This window comes from Mobula hypostoma, chromosome 13 (assembly GCF_963921235.1).
Source record: "Mobula hypostoma chromosome 13, sMobHyp1.1, whole genome shotgun sequence".
Classification (NCBI taxonomy): Eukaryota; Metazoa; Chordata; class Chondrichthyes; order Myliobatiformes; family Myliobatidae; genus Mobula; species Mobula hypostoma.
The window spans coordinates 54660104-54683269 of record NC_086109.1 but is presented as its reverse complement, the minus strand read 5'-3'; the positions used below and the strand labels follow the sequence as shown (position 1 = coordinate 54683269).

The window sequence follows — 23166 nt, the reverse complement described above, 5'->3', positions numbered from 1 at the left end:
CTTCCTGTTTACCCTGTATACCTCCAACTTTAAATACAACACTGAATCATGTCATCTGCAGAAATTCTTTGATGACTCAGCAATAGTTGGGTATATAAAGGAAGGACGGGAGGATTGTTACAGGGCCCTGGTGGAGGACTTTGTCAAATTGTGCAAGCTGAATCATCTGCAGCTCAACATCAGTAAGACAAAGGAGATGATGATGGACATTCAGGAAGATTAAGCCTGCACTGCTCCCTGTTACTATAGATGGTGAGGACGTGGATGTGGTGAGGACCTACGAGTACCTGGGGGTGCACCTGGCTGTCAGACTTGAGTGGAGCACCAACACAGAGGCTGTGTACAAGAAGGGCCAGAGTCGCCTCTACTTCCTGAGGAGACTGAGGTCCTCTGGAGTATGCTGGCCTCTCCTTCACATCTTTTACCAGTTTGTTGTTGCCTTCTATGCAGTGGTGTGCTGGGGCAATGTCATCAACATGGGTGATGCCAACAGGCTCAATAAACTGATTAGAAAGTCTGGCTCTGTTATCAGAGTCAAATTGGACACATTGGAGGCTGTGGTAGAACAGAGGACCCTATGGAAAATCCTGGCAATTCTGGACAATGTTTCTCACCCTCTGCATGCCACCTTGGCTGAACAGAGGAGCACTTTCAGTAATAGACTAAGACAACTGCACTTCTCCAAAGAGACTATATGAGGTCATTCTTGCCCTTGGCCATTAGGCTCTATAATGAGTCAACCTATAGCCAGGGAAGTGATGACCCCTCCCATTAGACTGTTTGAGGTAACTTATTTTTTATTCTTTCTTACTTCTGTTCTGATATTTGTATATCTGCACACTTGTAATGCACAGATCCCTGCAGCACTCCGCTAATTACAGAACTCCAGCTCAAATAAGTTCCTTCAACCACTACCCTCTGTCTTCTGGCCAGTTCTGAATCCAAACAGTCAATTTTCCACAGATCCCATGCATCTTAATCTTCTGGATTAGCCTCACATGAGGCACTTTGTCAAATGCCTTACTAAAATCCTTGTAGACACCATCCACTGCGCTACTCTAATCAATCTGTCTCGTCACCCTGTCAAAAATTCAATCAAGTTGGTAAGGCAACAACCCTATTATTTTTACACATTTCCTTAATCGGATTACATATCTGTTCCTCAATGTCCCGGTGGCTATTATGGGGTCTTTAGTACAATCCCATCAGTGTAACTGCATCTTTTATATTCCTGAGTTCCATCCAAATGGACTCAGTGACTGACCCCTCCATTATGTCTCTTCTGAGAGCAGCTGTGATGTTGTCCTAATTGGTAGGGCAACTCCACCCCCTCTTTACCCTCCTCCTCTATCTTTTCTAAAATGTTGAAAACCTGGTACATTAATCACCCAATCCTGCCCCTTCTCAACCAAGTTTCAGTAATGGCTACAACATCATCTCCAAGTTTGCGGATGACACGAAGCTGGGCGGCAGTGTTAGCTGTGAGGAGGATGCTAAGAGGATGCAGGGTGACTTGGATAGGTTGGGTGAGTGGGCAAATTCATGGCAGATGCAATTTAATGTGGATAAATGTGAGGTTATCCACTTTGGTGGCAAAAATAGGAAAACAGATCTGAATGGTGGCCGATTAGGAAAAGGGGAGGTGCAACGAGACCTGGGTGTCATTATACACCAGTCATTGAAAGTGGGCATGCAGGTACAGCAGGCTGTGAAAAAGGCGAATGGTATGCTGGCATTTATAGCAAGAGGATTCGAGTACAGGAGCAGGGAGGTTCTACTGCAGTTGTACAAGGCCTTGGTGAGACCACACCTGGAGTATTGTGTGCAGTTTTGGTCCCCTAATCTGAGGAAAGACATCCCTGCCATAGAGGGAGTACAAAGAAGGTTCACCAGATTGATTCCTGGGATGGCAGAACTTTCATATGAAGAAAGACTGGATGAACTGGGCTTGTACTCGTTGGAATTTAGAAGATTGAGGGGGGATCTGATTGAAACGTATAAAATCCTAAAGGGATTGGACAGGCTAGATGCAGGAAGATTGTTTCCGATGTTGGGGAAGTCCAGAACGAGGGGTCACAGTTTGAGGATAAAGGCGAAGCCTTTTAGGACTGAGATTAGGAAAAACTTCTTCACACAGAGAGTGGTGAATCTGTGGAATTCTCTGCCACAGGAAACAGTTGAGGTCAGTTCATTGGCTATATTTAAGAGGGAGTTAGATATGGCCCTTGTGGCTAGGGGATCAGAGGGTATGGAGGGAAGGCTGGTGCAGGGTTCTGAGTTGGATGATCAGCCATGCTCATACTGAATGGCGGTGCAGGCTCGAAGGGCCGAATGGCCTACTCCTGCACCTATTTTCTATGTTTCTATGTTTCTATCATAGTTCCATGTACTAATCCATGCTCTAACTTCATCATCCTTACCCATTTTGCCTTTGGATACTTTTCCTGACATCCACCTTCTGGTCCAATCCTTCCCTTACTGACCTGAGGCTCCTGTTCCCAGACCCTAAAAAGCTAGTTTAATCTCTCCTGAGTAACATCAACAACCCTCCCAGCCAGGATATTGGTTTCCCCCCACTGACTCTTCTTTTTCTATCCTGCTTGTTATTTCCTGAAAGAATTCTAACAATTTGTCAGGCAAGATTTCTCTTTAAGGAAATCGTGCTGACTTCAGTCTACATTATCATATTCCACCAAGTACCCCAAAACCTCATCCTTAATAATGGACTCCAATATTTGATAGAAAATTATAAATCAGGACCTCTATTGGTAGTATTGGTTTTGGTTTATTTTTGTCAAATGTACCAAGATATAGTGAAAAGCTTGTCTTGCATTCTGTATATACAGATCAAATCATTACACAGTACATTTGTGCCAGGCAAATAATCTGCTCTTCATTGTCAACAAGACACAGGAGATGGTTATCGACTGTAGGAGAACTTGCATCATTCACACCTCCCCCCCCACCCCTATATCAGCAACACAGCAGTGAAAACTGCAAGCAGTTTCAATCTCCTGGGACTGCACATCTTGCACAACCTTTCATGGTCCCAGAACACATTCTGCTCAGCAATGCATCTACTTTCTGAGGAGGTTGAAGAGAAGTTGACCATGCTCATCTATATTCATGTCATGTCAGATGTGCAGTAGAGAGCACCCTAACAAGATTCATCACTGCATGGTATGAAAACTGCACTGCAGAGGGCAGGAAGGCTCTACAATGGGGTAGTAAAAACTGCCCAACACATCCCTGGCACCAGCCTGCCCACCATCACAGACATGTATTCAGCAAGGTGCTAGAAAAGGGCCAGTAACATCATGAAGGATCCCACCCACCCTGCTCATGGACTGTTTGTCTCACTCCCATCAGGGAGGAGGCAATATAGCATGCACTCCAGGACCACCAGACTGAAAAAAATCAGTTACTTTCCCCAGCAGTAAGGCTGATCAATACCTCCACCCACTAAAGCATCCTCCTCAACTCCAACCACCATTACCTTATCATTTCCTGTCGGTCATCTTATGTACAGACACTCCTGTGCCTATCGTCATTTTATGGACATATAACCAATCTATGTGTATCAGTTTTCTTATGTATTTATATTGTGTTTTATTAAATTATAGTGTTCTTTATCTTGTGTTTTTTTTTGTGGTGCATCGGATCTGGAGTGACAATTATTTCATTCTCCTTTACCCTTGTGTACAGGAAATGACGTTAAACAGGGTTGAATGTTGAACTAGAATACAGTAAATAACAATTCAAAATAAAATGTAAAGTCTACCAAAAGACTGCAGTGCAGGTAAAAATAAAAGTGCAAGATCCTAACAAGGTGGATTGTGAGACCAAGAGTCTATCTTATCGTACAAGAGGTCTGTTCAAAAGTCTGATAACTTAGAAGCTTTCCTTGAGCCTGGTAGTATTTGCTTTCAGGCTTTTGTATCTTCAACAAAAGGCGAAAAGAAAGGATGCCTAGGGTTGGTGGAGACTTTGATTATACTGGCTGCTTTAAGGATCAAGAATCAACTTTATTCACCATATGCATTTACATGTATGAGAAATTTACTGTGCTATATTGGAACTACATGCCACAAAAATTAGCACCATTCAACAATTATAAAAAGTAAAGAATCTTATAAAAATAAAGTGAGAAGCGTGGTATGGAATGAAATGTACATAAATGCATGTATTTACATGTACTTACATGTATTTACAATGTAAACAGCATTATAAAAAGTGCTTTTACAGTGTTTACAGTAAGTGCAATGACTGAGGTAATAGATAGAGGGGGGTGGTGGGTTAACTAGAATTAGTCATCAAAGATGTCTTCTTTTTGGACTTGGTAATGGACTGATGGTCTTTCCAAACTGAATAACAACTTACTGAGGCAGAGATAAGTCTAGAGAGAGACCACAGAGGGAAGGCTGGTTCCTGTGATGTGCTGAGCTGAGCTGAGCTGAGCTTTAGATTGTAATCATAAGACCATCAGACATAAGAGCAGATTTAGGTGATTTGGCTATCAGGTCTGCTCTGCTATTTGATCATGGCTGAATTATTATCCCTCTCAACCCTGTTCTCCTGCCCTCTGCATGTAACCTTTGATGCCCATACTAATGAAGAACTTATCAACCTCTAGTTTAAATATATCTAATGACCTGGCCTCTACAGCTGTCTGTGGCAATGAATTCCACAGATTCACCACCCTCTGACTAAAGAAATTCTTCTTTATCTCTGTTCTAAAGGGATGTCCTTTCTGAGGCTGAGACATTTGGTCCACAACTTTACTGCTGTCCTCTCCACATCCACTCTATCCAAGCCTTTCAATATTCAATAGGTTTCAGTAAAATTTCCCGTCATTCTAAATTCCACAAAGTACAGGCCCAGAGTCATCAAATGCTCTTCATACGTTAACCCTTTTATTCTTGGGATCATTTTTGTGAATCTCCTTTGGACTAGAAACCTACAGCACAATACAGGTCCTTTGGCCCATAATGCCGTACTGAACAAGTACTTACTTTAGAAATTGCCTAGCCCTCTATTTTTCTAACCTCCATGTACCTATCCAGGAGCCTCTTAAAAGACCCTATTGTATCCACCTCCACCACAGTCGCCAGCAGCCCATTCCACGCACTCACCACTCTATGCATAAAGAAAAAACTTACCCCTGACATCCCCTCTGTACCTACTTCCAAGCACTGTAAAACTCTATCCTCTCATGTTAGCCACTTCAGGTCAATGCATGCCTAGAGAGCCAGTGTAAGAGAGACTGTACCTATATCAATGTGTTCTTTTCCAGGGCAGGTGGGACCTGTATGAGAAAGACATGTTGCACTTAGACTGGAAGAGGATATATTAGGAGCAAGAGGGAGCTAGGAAAAGGATAGGTTCACTCAAGGATAAAAGAGGAAAATTAAGAATGGAACCAGAAAAAGTGGATGAGATCCTAAATGAGTATTTTGCATCAGTATTCACCAAGGAGAAGGGAGATGATAGTGAGATCAATGAAGGATATGTTCATATCTTAAATCATGTTGATTCTAAGAAGGAAGAGATATTGGGTGCCTTGAAAAGTGATAAGATGGATGAATTCCCTGGGCCAGATAGGATTTACTTCTGGATTTTGAAGGTGGCAAGGAGGAGATTGGGACCTTGACCTAGATCTTTGCATAGACCTAGATTTTAGCCACAGGTGAGGTGCCAAAAGACTGGAGGCAGCTAATGTTGTACCTTTTGTTTAAAAAGGGCAACCGAGGAAAAATTAGGAATTAGTATGCCTTAAATCAGAGGTGGAGAAATTATTGTAGAAGATTCTTATGGATAGGATTTGCTTGCATTTGGGAAAAAAAAACATTGCCTATCGGGGATAGTCCGAAGGGCTTTGTGTGGGGGAGATGCTGTCTCACAAATGTGACTGAGGTTTGAGGAATTAATAAAGGTGGTTCATGAGGCTAGGGCAGTGGATGTTGTCTGCTATTCGACAGACCCTTTTTGGTAAATTGGTCCAAAGGTGAAGTCACATGGAATTTGCAGTGAATTGGCTGGACTTGAAAAACAGGGTAGTAGTAGAAGTACTGCATCCGGTGCTCCAGATGCGACCTTCTCTACGTTGGTGAGATCTGATGTAGATTGGGGGACCGTTTTGTCTCTCACCTTTGCTCTTTTTGCAAAAAACAAGATTTCCCAGTGGCCAGCTATTTTCATTCCCATTCTAACATGTTGATCCATGGCTGTATCTACTGCCTCGATGAAACCACTCTCAGGTTGGAGGAGCAACACCTTATATTCTGTTTGGTAGCTTCCATCCTGATGGCATGAACACTGATTTCTCCAACTTCCAGTAAATTTCCCTCTCCCCCTTTCCTCTTCAATTCTCCACTCTGGCTGCCCTCTCTTTTTACCTGCCTATCACCTCCATCCGGTGTCCCTCCTCCTTCCCCTTTTCCCATGGTCCACTCTCCATTCCTATCAGATACCTTCTCCAGCCCTTTGCCTTTCCATCTATTGCCTTCCAGGTGGTTATTTCATCCTCCTCTCTCACCTACGTGACTTCACTTATCACTTTCTAGCGTCCCATCCCCACTTCTTATTCTGGCTTCTTTCCCCTTCCTTTCAGGTCCTGGTGAAGTGGCTTGGCCCAAAACGCCGACTGTTTATTCATTTCCAAAGATGCTGCCTCATCTGAGTTCTTCTAGCACTTTGTTTGTGTTGCTCTGGATTTCCAGCATCTGCAGAACCTCTTATATTTATGTAGTGGTAAAAGATGTTTTTTTTTGACTAGAGATCTATGATCAGTGGTATTGTGTAAAAATTAGTGGTGGGGGCTCTATTGCTTGTAAAAAAAAAAATTATGATTAGGATGAAAGTGTAGGTGGTCTGATGAGTAAGTTTGTAGAAGACATGGAAAGTGGTGAGATTGTATTGGGAAGTGGGATATAGATCAGTTGGAAATTTAGCTGGAGAAATTACAGATTTTAATCCTCGTAATGCTTTTAGGGAAGTTAAATTCAAGAGGAAAGTATACAGTACTGTAAATGGCAGGACTCTTGAGAAAATTGATATACAGAGGGATCTTGGAATGCAAGCTCAACACAAGAGAATAGCATGATAAAGAATATATATAGCATGCTTTCCTTCATAGTCGGAAAATGAAAGTCAGTGTCATTCTGTAGCTGTATAAAACTTTGGTTAGGCCACATTTGGTATATTTTGTGCAATTATCATCACCACACAATAGGAAGGATGTGGTGTCTTTGGAGAGGGTGCAGAAGAGGTTCACCAGGATGCTGCATAGATCAGAGAGTCATAGCGATCTACAGCACAGGAACAGGTCTTTTTGCCCATCTAGTACATGCCGAAGATACTCTGCCTAGTCCCATGGACCTGCACCTGGACCATAGCCCTACATATCCTTCCTATCGATGTACTTAACCAAGTTTCTCTTAAATGTTACAAATGAACCTACATCCACCATTTCCACTGGCACCTCATTCCACACTCACACCACCCTCTGAGTGAGGAAGTCCCACTTTCATTTCCCCTTGATAATGCAAGGTCATGTTACAGCTCCATAAAATCCTGGTTAGACTATACCTGGAATATTTTGTTCAGTTCTGGTCACTTCAGTATAGGAAGGATGTGGAAGCTTTAGAGAGGATGCAGAGGAGATTTATCAGGATGGATTAGAGACCATGTCTTGTGAGGATAGGTTGAGTGAGCCAGGGCTTTTCTCTTTGGATTGAAGGAGGATGAGAGGTTAATTGAGAGATAATTGAACAAGATGATATGAGGCATAGATCGAGTAGACAGCCAGAGACTTTTTCCTAGGATGGAAATAGCTGATACGACAGGGCATAATTTTAAAGTGAGGGGTGGAAAAATATAGAGGAGAGTCAAAGATGTGTTTCTCACAGAGAGTGGTGGGTTGGTGGAACATGCTGCCGGATGTGGTGGTAGAGGCAGTTACATTAGGGATATTTAAGAAACTCTTGGATAGGTTTCAATAGGTACATTTCATGTCAAAGAAATGTATACAATATACACCCTGAAATTCCTTTTCTTCGCAAACATGCACGAAGACAGATGAGTGCCCCAAAGAATGAATGACAGTTAAATGTTAGAACCCCAAAGGCCCCCAGCACGCTCTACCCATGCACAAACAGTAGCAAGGCAATGACCCTCCCCCTCCCCCACCAGCAAAAAGCATTGGCACCCCCCACCAACCACTCAAGCATGCAACAAAGCATCAATAAAGACACAGGCAACATACATCAAAGTTGCTGGTGAACGCAGCAGGCCAAGCAGCATCTATAGAAGAGGCGCAGTCGACGTTTCAGGCCGAGACACAGACTTGCAGTACCCCAAAGACTACTCGTTCACCCAGTAATTCGACACTAGAGAGGGAGAGCCCTCTCTCTCTCTAATAAAGGAAAAAGAGGTGTCCCCATTTCACAGCATAACGGGAGACATCACAAAACAACTCACTAATTTATGGCCGCAAACACGAGGAATTCTGCAGATGCTGGAAATTCAAGCAACACACATCAAAGTTGCTGAATTTATGGTGTTAACAGTCTGTTGCGTTGCTCTTTCTGAGCTCTATGCCACTGGGTACACAGCCAACAGCAAGCCTGCTGCTTCTGATCTTGTTCCCCCGCGACGCATCAGTTGACAGCAGCGGCACCAGCCTTGAATCCGCCCACCTCCAGAGCCATGAGCATCCAGCACCCTGAAGGCATGCTCATCTTCCAAGCCACGTCCTTGGCATATCGAAACGTGGTTGGTTGTGAGGCCCTGAGAGTGGGTCCCATTCCTGCAAAGAACCGAAGTCAGAGTGTTACTCCAGGTCAGGGTCTTCTAAAGCTCCTTGAAAGGGGAAAAAAGAGATATCAAAGATAGAAATAAAGCTGCTTCCGAAGATGCAAGCAAAGGAGTCGTTGTTTAGCGCCATCATCACTCAGAGAGGTACATGGATGATAGAAAAATGGAAGGCTATGTAGGAGGGGAGTGTTCAGTAGTACGAGTAATCATCACAACTGGTTTCTTCCTTGGATGCAGTGGAAGACCATGACTTCTGTGCCTCTTCATGCCCTTCGCTTTTCACAAAGTGTTGCAGAACCACCTTCCTGGCTGTTGGATCTTACTGTTGATCTCATCTACCACCTCTGCTGGAGCTGACTTAACATGCCAGGCCAGGCATGTCCTTATCCCTCCGGGGTATGAGGCTGTCCAACTACCCTCACCTGGTTTATCCCCCATGGAGCTGTAAACAAGGGTGTGGTTGCTATCTCATGCAAACGGCTACTTGGAGCCACAGGTGAGAGATGAGTGTTTGGTGGGGACCAAAGGTGAGTGAGCTGCCCCAGAATGGACACGACAAGCCTTTTCCCCAGAGGTGCTGCCCTCCCTGCACACCCCATACACATCCAAAATCCATGTTAATTCTCCCTAACCTCATTTTTTCCCCAAATGTCCTGTGCCCACTTTCTTAATAATTGATTCCAGCATTTTTTTCTATTATCAATGTCAGGCTAACTGGTTCATATTTTCCATATTTTCTTTCATTTTTAAATAGTGGACTTATATTTGCTGTCTTCCAATCTGTGTGATCATTTCTGTGGAATTTTGGAAGACAACTGGTGCATCACGGTCTCCTTATTTACCCCCTTCAAAACCAAAGGGTGTTGGTCATTAAGTCTTATAGGATTATGACGGTTCAATCTAATAATCTCTTTTCCTAGTTTGTGTTTTCTTACAGAAATTTTCTTAAGCTTCTCTAGGCCTGTTTCTCTCTAGTATTTTTAAGAAGTTGCATCCTTCTGAAAGCACACACACAAAGCACTTCTCTGCCATTTCCTTATCCAGCAATGCAGTTTTTCCTGTTTGTAAGGTACCCACAATTTTAGCTAATCTTTTCCTTTTTAGATAAGTGTATAGAAACTCTTGCAATTTATTTTTATTTTTCTTGATAACAGACTCGTGTATTTTACTTCCCATTTTCTTTTCAATGTCCTCATCCTACTTGACAGAATTACAAAATTTTCTAATTTCCTCAATCTTGGTGCTGTTGTGGTAACATGTACTTTTTCTTTTGACCTAATACTTTACTTAGTCTCTTAATAACCATGACAAGCTCATAGGAGGGGGAGAGAAAGTTGAGGAGAAATGGAGGATGGGGCCAAAGAGAGTAGAATGGTAGGGGAGAATAGAATAGGCAAAGAGAAGGGGAAGGGGAAAAGTCCCTCTACTGTTCTGTCTTCCTTCACACGTTCTCTTACAAACCTTCTCTACAAATTAACTTCACATACATTTGCCTATTTCATAGATGTGTACACTTGATTCTGCAGGGAGGATAAAACAACTATGGCTGACAAGGGAAGTGAAAGACAAAATAGAAGCAAAAGAGAGTTCATACAATATAGAAAAAAAAATTGTGGGAAGCAAGAGGACTGGGAAGCTTTTAAAAAAACAACAGAAAGCAACTAAAAAAAAGCAATAAGTAGGAAAAAGACAAAATATGAAGGTAAGCTAGCCAATAATGTAAAAGAGGACAGCAATTTTTTTCAGATATATAAGGAGTAAAAGAGAGACGAGAGGATATTGGATAACCAGAAAATGATGCCAGAGAGGTGTCAGTAGGGGACAAGGAAATGGGAGACAAACACTAAGTTTTTTGCTCCATTTTTCACTATGGAAGACTCCAGCAGTATGCCAGAACTTTGAGTGTGTCAGAGGGAAGAAGTGAGTGTAGTTGCTATTACTAAGGAGAAGGTGCTAGGGAAGCTGAAAGGTGTGAAGTTAGATAAGACACCTGGACCAGATGAACTACATCACAGGATTCTGAAAGAGGTAGCTGAAGAGATTGTGGAGGCGTTAGGAGTAATCTTTCAAGAATCACTAGATTCTGGAATAGCTCTGGATGACTGGAAAATTGCAACTGTCACTCCACTCATTAAGAAGCGAGGTAAAAGAAAGGAAATTATAGTCCAGTTAACCTGTGACTACAATGATTGGGAAGATGCTCAAGTTCATGAATAAGGATGAGGTTTCGAGGTACTTGGAGGGACATGATAAAATAGGCTTTGTTCCTTAAGTGGCAATGTTGCCTGACAAACCTGTTGGAATTCTCCGAGAAAATAACTGGCAGGATAGACAAAAGAGTCAGTGGATTTTGTTTGACAAACAAGATAAAATCTGCTGATACTGGAAATCTGAGCAGCACACTCAAAATGTTGGACTGACTTTGGCAAGTCCTGCCGAAGGGTTTCGGCCCGAAATGTTGACTGTACTTTTTTCCATAGATGCTGCCTGACCTGCTGAGTTCCTCCAGCATTTTGTGTGTGCTGAGTGTATTTTGATTACTTGGATTTTCAGCAGACCTATGACAAGGTGCCAGACATGCGGCTGCAAAACAAGATAAGGGTCCATGGTATTACAGGAAAGAAACTAGCATGGACAGAAGTTTGGATGACTGGATCATTTAGAATGGGAATGGGGGGGGGTGCGGTTTCTGTTTGGCTGCTGATGATTAATGGGGATCTGAAGGCTTCTGTTTTGAGACTGTTTCTATTCACATTATACAGTAGGTCAATAATTTGGGTGGTGGACTTGATGGCTTTGTGGCTAAGTTTATGGACGATTCATAGATAGGTGGAAGGGTAGTTAGTGTTGGGGAAGAAGGGAGTCTGGAGAAGGGCTTGGACAGATTAGGAGATTGGGGCAAAGAAGTGGCAGTGTTGGGAAGTGTATGGTCATACATTTTGGTAGAAAGAATAAGAGTGTAGACTATTTTCTAAATGGGGAGCAATTTCAGAAATCGGAGGTGCAAAGGGACTTTGGAATTCTCGTGTAGGATTCCCTAAAGACTAACTTGCAGGTAGAGTCAGTAGTAAGGAAAGCAATTGCAACGTTAGCATTCATTTCAAGAGGACTTGAATATATTGTAAAAACAAGGATGTAATGCTGAGGCTTTATAAGTCATTTGGAGTATCATGAGCAGTTTTGGGCCACTTATCTAAGAAAGGATGTGCTGGTGTTAGAGAGGGTTCAGAAGAATTTCATGAGAATGATCTCTGGAATGAAAGGTTTAATGTATGAGGAATGCTTGTTGGCTCTGGGCCTATACTTGCTAATATTTAGAAGAATGAGGGGGGTCTCACTGAAACCTATTAAACCTAATTTTGAAAGGTCAAGGTATAATGGACTTTGAGAGGATATTTCCAATAGTGGGCGAGACTGGGACCAGAAGGCACAGCCTCAGAATACAAGGACATTCCTTTAGAACAGAGATGAGGGGGAATTTCCGTAGTGGTGAGTAGCAAATATGTGGAATTCATTGTCATAGACAGCTGTAGAAGTCAAGTCATTGGGTCTACTTAAAGCGGAGGTCAATAAGTTCTTAATTAGTAAGAACATCAAAGGCTATGTGGAGAAGGCAGGAGAATGGGGTTGAGAGGGATAATAATTCAGCCATGATCGAATGGCAGAGCCGGCTCGATGGGGCAAGTAACTTATTTCTGTTCCAATGTCTTTTGGTCTTATGATCTTAATGATTTCAATAGTCAGGCCAGATCATAAACCAGTATTTGATCTTTTATATTTGAGTCATTCATTTGAGTTTAATATGATTCCATTACTTATCTCCAAATCATTTAAAGATACTACTGGTGTATTTTTTTGTTATATTTATTCAAGGGATGTGGGTTTCACTTGCCATCCCTAGAAGCCACCTGAAATGATGGTGGTGAGCTGCAGTCCTTGAGGTATCAGTATACCCACAGTACTATGACAAGGTTTTAACCCGGCAACAGTAAAGGAAGTCTGAATGATGTTTGGCACAGAGAGAATCTTTGGGGTGCTGGTGTTCCCATGTATTTACTGCCTTTGTCTTTCTAGCTGGTGGAGGTCATAGGTTTAGAGGGTGCTGCCCTAGGAGTTTCGGTGAGCTGCAGCACGTTCTGTAGGTGGTGCAAACTGTTGCTACTGTGTGTAGGTGGAGAAGTGAGTGAATGGTTGCAGATGGAGTGCTTATCAAATAGGCTGCAAGTTCTGTATGGTGTCAAGTTTATTAAGAGCAGTCTTGCTATGTTCAATTGTGGACTGCTTCATGATAATGTATCGAATTTGTGTTTTTAGTTTTGATAGGAATGAAGGATTTGATTCATTTTGTGCAGTTGTTAGTTGTAGCCTGCAGCTAGTGATATATGGTTTGTTTTAACAGGTGAACTTCCCTCCATTTCTGTTTGAAGTGCTGCTATATGCTTCTATTGATGAATCAAAAAGCTCAGCTAAGGTTGGCAATGGTGCTGTCACCTTCACCTTGCATAAAAGAGAATCTAGAATGTGGGAACAACTTATAACTGCTGAAGGTAAGGAAAGTGTTAACTGTTTTAACTTCATGTAGACTTTAGAGTGTGAAATACGACAGCTGTGTTGATTATTTGAAATGTAATAACTTTGAGTCATTTTGGTTTTGCTTTGATAGTTAATAAGGAAAAGTTGCAAGAAAAGAGAGAGAGAGCCATTCTTGCTGCTCAAGTGAAGGCACAAGAAGCTGCAAAAGAAAAAGCAATTAGAGAGCGAGAAAATGAGAAATACTCATTGGAAAAAATGATGAAGGTGATTATTATTAAAAATGTTAAATATTTCTTTTTTCATTTTGAACATGCATGTTGGTGCAGAAGGGGTAAGGCAAGGAATTTGTGTAAAGCTACTAATTTGCTTAACATTTGAATAAAATATGCAACTTAACTCCAGGCCAACCTGGGATAACAAATGGTTACAAAAACAACAGGAATTCTGCAGATGCTGGAAATTCAAGCAACACACATCAAAGTTGCTGGTGAACGCAGCAGGCCAAGCAGCATCTATAGGAAGAGGCGCAGTCGACGTTTCAGGCCGAGACCCTTCGTCAGGACTAACTGAAGGAAGAGTGAGTAAGGGATTTGAAAGCTGGAGGGGGAGGGGGAGATGCAAAATGATAGGAGAAGACAGGAGGGGGAGGGATAGAGCCGAGAGCTGGACAGGTGATAGGCAAAAGGGGATACGAGAGGATCATGGGACAGGAGGTCCGGGAAGAAAGACGGGGGGGGGGTGACCCAGAGGATGGGCAAGAGGGACAGAGGGAGAAAAAGGAGAGTGAGAGAAAGAATGTGTGCATAAAAATGAGTAACAGATGGAGTACGAGGGGGAGGTGGGGCCTAGCGGAAGTTAGAGAAGTCAATGTTCATGCCATCAGGTTGGAGGCTACCCAGACGGAATATAAGGTGTTGTTCCTCCAACCTGAGTGTGGCTTCATCTTTACAGTAGAGGAGGCCGTGGATAGACATGTCAGAATGGGAATGGGATGTGGAATTAAAATGTGTGGCCACTGGGAGATCCTGCTTTCTCTGGCGGACAGAGCGTAGATGTTCAGCAAAGCGGTCTCCTAGTCTGCGTCGGGTCTCACCAATATATAAAAGGCCATCCTCTCGTATCCCCTTTTGCCTATCACCTGTCCAGCTCTCGGCTCTATCCCTCCCCCTCCTGTCTTCTCCTATCATTTTGCATCTCCCCCTCCCCCTCCAGCTTTCAAATCCCTTACTCACTCTTCCTTCAGTTAGTCCTGACGAAGGGTCTCGGCCTGAAACGTCGACTGCGCCTCTTCCTATAGATGCTGCTTGGCCTGCTGCGATAACAAATGGTTTCTGTTTTTATAGAAGTCCATAAAGTTGATTTTGTTTATAAGTTGGAAAGTATACAAAAATCATTAACTGTACTAACCATACTTGCAGAGTATTATAATGAATAGCAACAAAAGCACTGACAAGAAAGAACGTGGGAAGTGGGAAGAAAGAGAGAGGGTGGAAAAATGAACAAATGTATATACGTCAGATTTTTGAACATAATATTATGTGAGCTTATTCATATATATAGATTCAGGATTTTGGATCATTAGGATCTCTTCTGAGGTAGAGGTGACCCGTACAAGAGGGACAGGTAGAACTTGTACCAGAGGGCCACCAATACCCTAACAGGGAGTATACAGATACGATTGGCTGGGGTGTGGGACTTGAGAGAGTGAAGTCAGTGAAAAGACTGACTATGTACAGTAATCAAAACGTGTAAGCCTTGCAATCAGGATAGCCTTGTTATAGTAAGAGACCAGACAGAACCACTGCTTTAAGTTGCACCTATTTCAATAGACATAGCTTAACAGGTAAAGCAGCGTAACTGAGGGTGTGGATTTCCTGTAGGGACTCCGATATTGTGGACATAACAGATATATGGCTGAGTGACGGGCAGGACTGGCAGCACAATATTCCAGGATATTGATGTTTTTGGAGTGTAGGCATGACAGAGAAACAGGTAGGAGGGGTGGGGGAGTGGGTGTTACCTCTTTTGCTAAGGCAGGATATAACTGCATTACTTAAAGAGGAATCAACCATTGGTGCCATTAGAAAAAAGTTAGAAATAAGAAAGTGATGGGCACTATGGAAGGAATATATTATAGACCCCCCCACCCCCCCAATAGTCAGCAGGAACTTGAGCAGCAGATGTTTTGAGTAATTGCACATAGTTGTGTGAATAGTAGGGTAGTGCTAAAGGGCCTGGATGGGGCACTCAAGCCAGTTTTCTCACATGATATGTAGAAGAACCTACTCGAGAAGGAGAAATACTGAACTTCCTCTCAGGATGATTCAAGTATCTGAAGTGGTGGTTGGGGAGCACTTTGGGTCTCATGACCATAATTGTATTAGTTTTAGAATAGTTATGGAAAAAGGTAGACTAGGCTCAGAGGTGAATATCCTAAACTGGAGCGCAGGATCTAGCTGGGGGTGACTGAGTGACTATTTAAAGGTATAAGAACAGTTGGCAAGCGGGAGGCTTTTAACAGGGTCAGTTTAAGAGTCCAATGACAGTATGTTTCTGCTAGGGATAAGGATAGACATACCAAATTCAGGGCTCTGGTAAGGAGGAAAGAGGAAGTGTACATCACGTTTAGGCAGCTGGATATGAATGAACCCCTTGATGAAGATAAAAAGATATCATGAGCAGTTGGTTGTTTGAAGGTGGTTGAGCTGAGCATGAGATTTAAAACGTGAGTTGGGCCTTTCAGAACTTTTTGGTAGACTTGAGATATCACAAACAGTTGCTTGTTTGGAGATGAGTGAGCTGAGTATGAGATTTACAATATGGGCAGAACCTTTCAAAATTTTTTGGCAGGCTTGAGATATTGCAATTTATTAGGTATTTGGCAAAGGTCTATAAAAAGAAGTGTAGTTTAAGCAGAGAAACCATTGTGGGAGTGGCCATTGTGTGAATGGGCCAGTGTTAGAGAGCTTGCAGCTTTGGCTCAAGAGGCAGAGGCTAAGGTAAGTTTCTGCTAAGTTCATTTCTTTCCTTCTCTATTAGGGCTAGGCTAATGGTTCCAGGTCAGTGGTGTGTGTTTCATGTCAAATGTGGCAGTTCTGGGAGAACTCCAGACTCCCTGATAACTACATCTATGTGAAGTGCATCCACTTGAAGCTCCTTACAGACCATGTTAGGGAACTGTAGCTACAGCTGGATGACCTTCGGTTCATATGGGAAAATAAGAAAGAGATAGATAAGAGATACAGGGAGGTAGTCACCCCTAGATTGCAGGAGGCAGGTAGCTGGGTGACTGTCAGGAGAGAGAAGGGAATAGGCAGCTAGTGCAGAGTACTCCTGTGGCCGTTCCCCTCAATAACAAGCACTTTGGATACTGTTGGGGAGGGGGACAAGATATGACCTACCGGGAAAAATCACAGTGACTAGGTCTGTGGGACTCCGGTTCAGAATCTCTTGCGCTAACGAGCTGGTCTACTTAATAAGGTGGCCGCTGACTGTATCTGTCCTAATGTTTTGAGGAGTACAGTGTTGGTAGGGGTTTCATTAGCTAGGGGAGCATCCAGGAGATTCTGTGGGCGTGAAAGAGACTCTCAGATGGTATATTGCCTACCAGGTGCCAGGTTTAGGGACCTCTCTGATTGGTCCACAGAATTCTAAAGGAGCGGGGTGAACAGCCATAAGTTGTGGTAAATATTGGTATCAAAGACATAGGCAGGAAATGGGATGAGGTCCTGAAAAGAGAGAGGAAGCTGGAAAATAGGACCTCAAGGATAGTAATCTCTGGATTGCTGCATATGCCACATGTCAGTGAGGATAAGAATAGGATGATTTGGTAGATGAAGAATTAGTGCAGGGGGCAGGATTTCAGATTTGTGGATCATTGGGATCACTGATCACTGGGAAAAGTAGGACTAGTGAAAAAGGACGGGTTACACTTGAGGGGACCAAAATCTTTGCAGGCAGATGTGTTAGAACTGTTAGGGTGGTTTTAAACTAGTTTGGCAGTGGGAGGGGAACCAGACTGATGGGTCAGAGGATAGGGCAATTGGTATACAGGTACATGCAGCATGTAGCGAGATTGTGAGGAAGGGTAGGCAGAAGTCAATAAAGCTAATTTGTAGTCATTGAGATGGGTTGAAATGTGTCTCTTTTTATGTAGAAGCATCAGGGACAGGGGTGATGAACTTACTGCATCGAAGTATAATGTTGCAGCCATTACGGAGACTTGACTGTCGTCAGGGCAGGAATGACTGCTGGATATTCTGGGGATTAAGTGTTTCAAAAGGAACAGGGATGGGGAGTGGTATTGCTAAATATTTCTGCATAAAGGGAGGACATTGTGGAGGGACTTGCTACTGAGTCAGTGTGGATGGCAATCACTCTATTGGGAGTATTCTATAGATCCTCCAATAGCGTCAGAGACACTGAGGAATAGATCAGGAGGCAGATTTTGGAACGGTGCATAAATAACAGGGTTGCTGTCATGGGCGACTACAACTCCTCTAATATTGATTGGCACCTCCTTCAATATTCCCCTAATATTGATTAGCCAGAAAGGGGCTGAAGAATGGTCTTAGGAAAGCTAGAACGGGCATAAAAAGATCTTGCTGAGTTGGATTAAGGAAAATCCCGAGGCATTGCACGTGTATGTGAAGAATAGGAGGATAACTACTGAGGGTAGGACTGATCAGGGAGAGAAGTGATGTAGGTACCAGGAATTGGAGGAGTTAGCAGAGGTCCTTCATAACTTCTTTGCTTCAGTATTCAGTATACAGCAGAAAACTGCTGTAGGAGGTACCTGATAAAGGGGCTGGTCAGGATATACCCCAAGTTACTACAGGAAGCAAAGAAAGAGATTGCTGCGCTCTTGGCGATGATCTTTGCCTCCTCACTGGCTACTGGAGTAATACCAGATCACTGGAGGGTGGAAAATGTTATTCCTTTGAACATACATAAGAAATAGGAGCAGGAGTAGGCAATCTGGTCCGTCAGTCCTGCTCTGCCATTCAATAAGATCATGGCTGATCTGGCCATGAATTCATCTCCACCTATCAATAACCTTTTCACTGTAATCTTTAATTCCCCTATTATGCAAAAAGTTCAAGAAATGAAGTAGGAAAGTAGTTTTTTGATGAGGTAACTAAGGGGATAAAAGAAGGTAGATGTTGTCTAAATGGACTATAGTAAGGCCTTTGATAAGGTCTCACATGGCAGACTGATCTTGAAGTTTAGATTTCACGGGATTTAAGGGGATGCAGCAAGGTGGATTTAGAATTGACTGGATGATAGGAAGTAGAGTATGAAAACTGAGGGTTGACTCTCCGACAGGAGGTCTGTGAAGAATGGTCTCCGAGTGGGCTGCCTAGTGTTCATTGGTTGTGACCTCTGATATTAATTTATATAAATAATTTGGATGTGAACATACATGGTATGGTTACCATATTTGCTGATACTAAACTATGGATCTTATTGATATTGAAGCAGGCTACGATGAATTGAAAAGAGATCTTAATTGGTTAGGGAGATGGGCTGAGGACTGGCAAATAGTTTTCAGCCTAGGTAAGTGTGAGGCGATGTATTTTGGACATACAAATCAGGTTAGGACTTCTACAAGTGCACAGTTTGCAAAAAGCAGCTTCAAAATTAGACAGGGTGGTGAAGAAGGCATTTTGTTTGCTGCCTTTCATCAGTCAGGGAATTAAGTTTAAAAGTATGGATATTATGTTGCAGTTATATAAATTGTTAGTGAGACTGCACTTGGAGTATTGTGCACGATTTTGGTCACTCTACTGTAGGAAAGCCTTGGTAAACTGGAGAGGGTACAGAAGAGATTAACGAGGATGCTGCCTGGACTAGAGAGCCTGAATTATAGAGAGATGCTGCCCACTCTGGATCTTTATATGTTGGAGCATTAGAGAATGAAGAATGACCAAACTGAAATTTATAAAATCATGAAGGTTCTTCACGGCGGTGGGTTCCTGTTCTCAGAGTTCGACAAGAGGCCATTGTCAATATCTCTACGAGCGGCCTGGAAGATATGTGCCTTCAGGGTGTGGCCCTGTGAACGGCTCGATTCCCTGCTGGTGTCACCAACTGAAACAGCGCAGGAGATCGGAACATCGAGACAGCGGGTGCAGGGGTGCTGGAGGCCTTTGCACGAGTGATCTCTCTCTCTCTCTCTCTCTCTCTCTCTCTCTCTCGAGAGAGAGAGAGAGTTTGCTGCCGATTCTTGAATTGAGGAACTTGAAATAAAAGTGAAGATGCAGACTGTAACATCGAAACAGTGAGCTGTTGGTCTCCTCTTTGTGACAGGAGTGATTCCTCTAACTCCCTTGTTAGTGAGAGAGAATCTGTGGCATGTCAAATTCTTGGGTGAACAGTAGTTTTTGATGGATTCTAGATCATAGTCTCCTTGGGGGCTTTGCTATTGCTTACATAGTGGATGATGGGGAGGCTTATGTTTTTTGCTGGAATAAGTGGGAGGAGGGGAGGGGGAAGGGTTGATGCTTTGCTGCTGCTTGTGCATGGGAGGGGGAAGGAGGCTTTGGAGTTCTAACATTTTTCTTCTGATTCATTCTTTGGGGTTTTTCTTCTGTTTTGTGGATGTCTGCAGAGGGTAAGAATTTCAGGTTGTTTATTGTATTCATTCTCTGATATGGAGTCATTGAAACAGTGAAACCATTAGAGGGTATGGATAGTCTTTTCCTCAGGGTTGGGGGGTCCAGAACTAGAGGGCACAGGTACAAGGTAAGAGGGAAGAGATTTAAAAGAGACTCGAGAGGTAACTTCTTTATACAGAGGAGAGTGAGGGGAATGAGCTGCCAAAGGAAGTGGTCAAGGCAGTGACAATTGTAACGTTTGAGCCATTTGTATATGTACATGGAGGAAAGGCCTTGGCGGGTTTTGGACCAAATGCAGGCAACTGAAACTAGCAGGGTAGAATAGACCAGTTGGGCTGAAGGGCATGTTTCCATGCTGTATTACTGTATGACTCTAGGTAAAGCATTCTTAATCCTGGGACACCATGAAACAGAAACGGTGAGGTTTTAAAAACTGTATTCCAGATGGTCAACTGCAAAGAAGAACTGAAATACCTATATGTTCTCATTTAAGAAGCCTTCTAGATGTCTTCTCTCAATACTAAGTTAATATATTCCTTAATTAACAGAATAATATCACCTCCTCATATGTATCTTCCTTTGTTTCCCCTCAAAATTCTATTCCTTGTAATACTGAGTTGCCAGTCCTGCCCATCTTTTAACTGTGTCTCTTACCTGCACGCCACACGTCAACAGCAGTATATTTTTATATTGGTCTTATAATCAGTATGGATGTTAAACACTCTTTTAGTGCAAGATGCTTCTAAACTTCATTTTAAGTTTTCAGATGAAACTGAATTAAATTTCAAATTTGTGTTTGAGTAGAAGGGATAATAGAATACAGTAAGCATAGTCTATATGCAAATACAGTAAAATGATACACATGTGCTAAAATGGTACAGGTGGAGGAAGATAATAGAAAACAGATTGAAGAATTGAAAAAGCGAGAACAAATAAAAGCTACTGAGGAGCTAGAAAAGTGGAAGCTTCAGAAGCTTGAAGAAGAGGAACTAAAGAGAAAGGAGGAACTAAAGATCGCAAGGCAAAAAATTGAAGCAGAAGAAAAGTGGAAGAAAGGTGAAAATATAATACGAAATTCTGCTTCAGAAGCACCATACAAGCGCTCTCTCAAAAAAGGTAAATCTATTTCACACCAGTGATTAATACAATAGCGGTCTTAATTTTGAATATGGAATCTGTTCCATCCACAGAAAATCAGCAAAAAACTCATTTGAAATGGTTTTCCTACAAAATTGCTGATCAAATATGGTCCCTGTAAAGAGGAAAGTGACCCAATTCACATTTAGTTTTCCCAGTTAAGAAAATACTTTGTTACAAGCAGTGAATGCATTTATTACATTGCAAGAAATGCAAATATAATGTTGCTTCAATTGAACAGTTATTTAGGGCCCTGTATGTTGTAAAAGGAAGATGTAATAGAGCTGATGTTTCATTTCTTGTGATTACGCAAGAAAGTACCATAGGAAAGGCAAAGAAAGAGTGAACCAGAGCTCCTGGGGGAAATGATTTATTTGAAATATTGCAAAGCAAGGGGAAAGGAACATGTTGTTCAAAGGAGGTTCATGAAAATGATTTCAGGATTAAATGGCTTGTCATATGAAGAGCGTTTAATGGCTCTGGGCCTGGAATTCAGAAGACCGAGGGGTTACCTAACTGAAACCTATCAAATGGTGAAAGGCCTTGATGGAGCGGTTGTGGAGAGGATGTTTTCTATGGTGGGAGTGTCTAAGACCAGAGGACACAGCCGCAGAATAGAGGGATGACCTTTTAGAACAGAGATGAGGAAATTTTTTTTGCCAGAGAGCTGTGAATCTGTGGAGGCCAAGTCTTTATGTACATTTAAGGCAGTGGTTGATAGATCCTTGATTGGTCAGGGCATGAAGGGATACTGGGAGAAGGCAGCTTGAAAGTGAAGGAAAATCTAATCATAGTACTGGATCACATGAAAATTACCCAGGGAGAGTTAGCAGAAATACGGGAAAAGGAGCAGTCACAGTTGAAGTCCATCCAGATTCAGGGGAGACAAAATGATTATTAAATTAGATAGAAAATGCTTTGGAAGTACTGTCAAGTAAGGTGGTATTATAACAGACAGTATGGTAGGATGCATTAATGGCCAAGGAATGGTGTTAAAGTATCTCTGAGATCCAGAGGCTGCAGAGACGAAGCAAACAAAAAAAATTGTTGATCGTGGAAATCTGAAATAAACAGAAAAGATAGGAAATATCCAGTAGGATATGAAGAGAGAAACAGTGTTTTAGGTCAATGACCTTTCATCAGAATATCTCACTGTATACCAATAGCCAGCATATCTCTTAAAATAGAGATGGAGAAGCTGAGGAGGGAAAGGGAAGTGACAGAGATGGATCATATGAAGCTAGGAGCAGAATGAAACTTGGCAGCAAGATGAGCAGGTACCAACATACTATCAATGTCCTGAGTAAGAAGTGAGGGATACAACCTGAAACAAAAGAATATAGCACATAAAATATTTTCAGTTCTGATTTCTTGTCAGGAATTTGGGGGAGAAGTTTGAATGGTGGATAAAATAGAGAGAGCAGCAGCACATCTTTTTAGCAGCAGCCTTTTATATAGAGAGAATACAAGCTTAATTTATTATCAGTCAAATTGGTAGCCAATCATAATAAATAATTTGCACTTGGACACTAGACATTGATGGTATAAATGAGCCGTTTGGGAGCAGGGGTCTCAGTTTTGTAGAGCACTAGAATTCTTCCACAATGGCCATCGTAAGTTTCCTGTCGAAAATCATTTTAACTTCCTTTCCACTCCCACTCTTGTCTGCCTTTCCTCTGCCTTCACCATTGGAAAAGCAACATCTCATAACCTCCTTTTGAAGCTTACAACCTTGTAGTATGAACATTTCATTTGCCCCTTTCAGTAAACCCACATTCCTGGTTTCTTTCCTTCCAGACACATTTTCCTGCCCATCTACTTTTGTTACATCCATCTCATCCTCTCAAGTACTTGGTTCTATCTGCCTTTCACCCCCTCCCCATTGACACCAAAAGAGCCACCAGCCTCTTTCCAAATTCCCCCACCCCTTCTGCTGCACAATACTTCTAGGTACTGGTGATCCTTCCTGTTCCCTCCTAGTCCTGATGCAGTGTCTCAAGGCTAAGCATCAGCATATACTTTACTGTGCCTCCTCAGTTGCTGCTTGACCTGCTGAGAGCTCCCA

The 23166-nt window shown here is 42.5% G+C and overlaps 1 protein-coding gene across 1 annotated transcript in view; it reads left to right on the top strand.

The window, feature by feature from the left end:
• dnaaf4 (dynein axonemal assembly factor 4) overlaps positions 1 to 23166 on the top strand; it is a 51852-nt gene that overhangs the window by 8483 nt on the left and 20203 nt on the right. The window contains exons 2-4 of the mRNA XM_063066510.1: positions 13214 to 13361; positions 13478 to 13611; positions 20846 to 21080. Of these exons, the coding sequence (XP_062922580.1) occupies positions 13214 to 13361; positions 13478 to 13611; positions 20846 to 21080 (517 nt within the window). The remainder of the gene's footprint in view (positions 1 to 13213; positions 13362 to 13477; positions 13612 to 20845; positions 21081 to 23166) is intronic.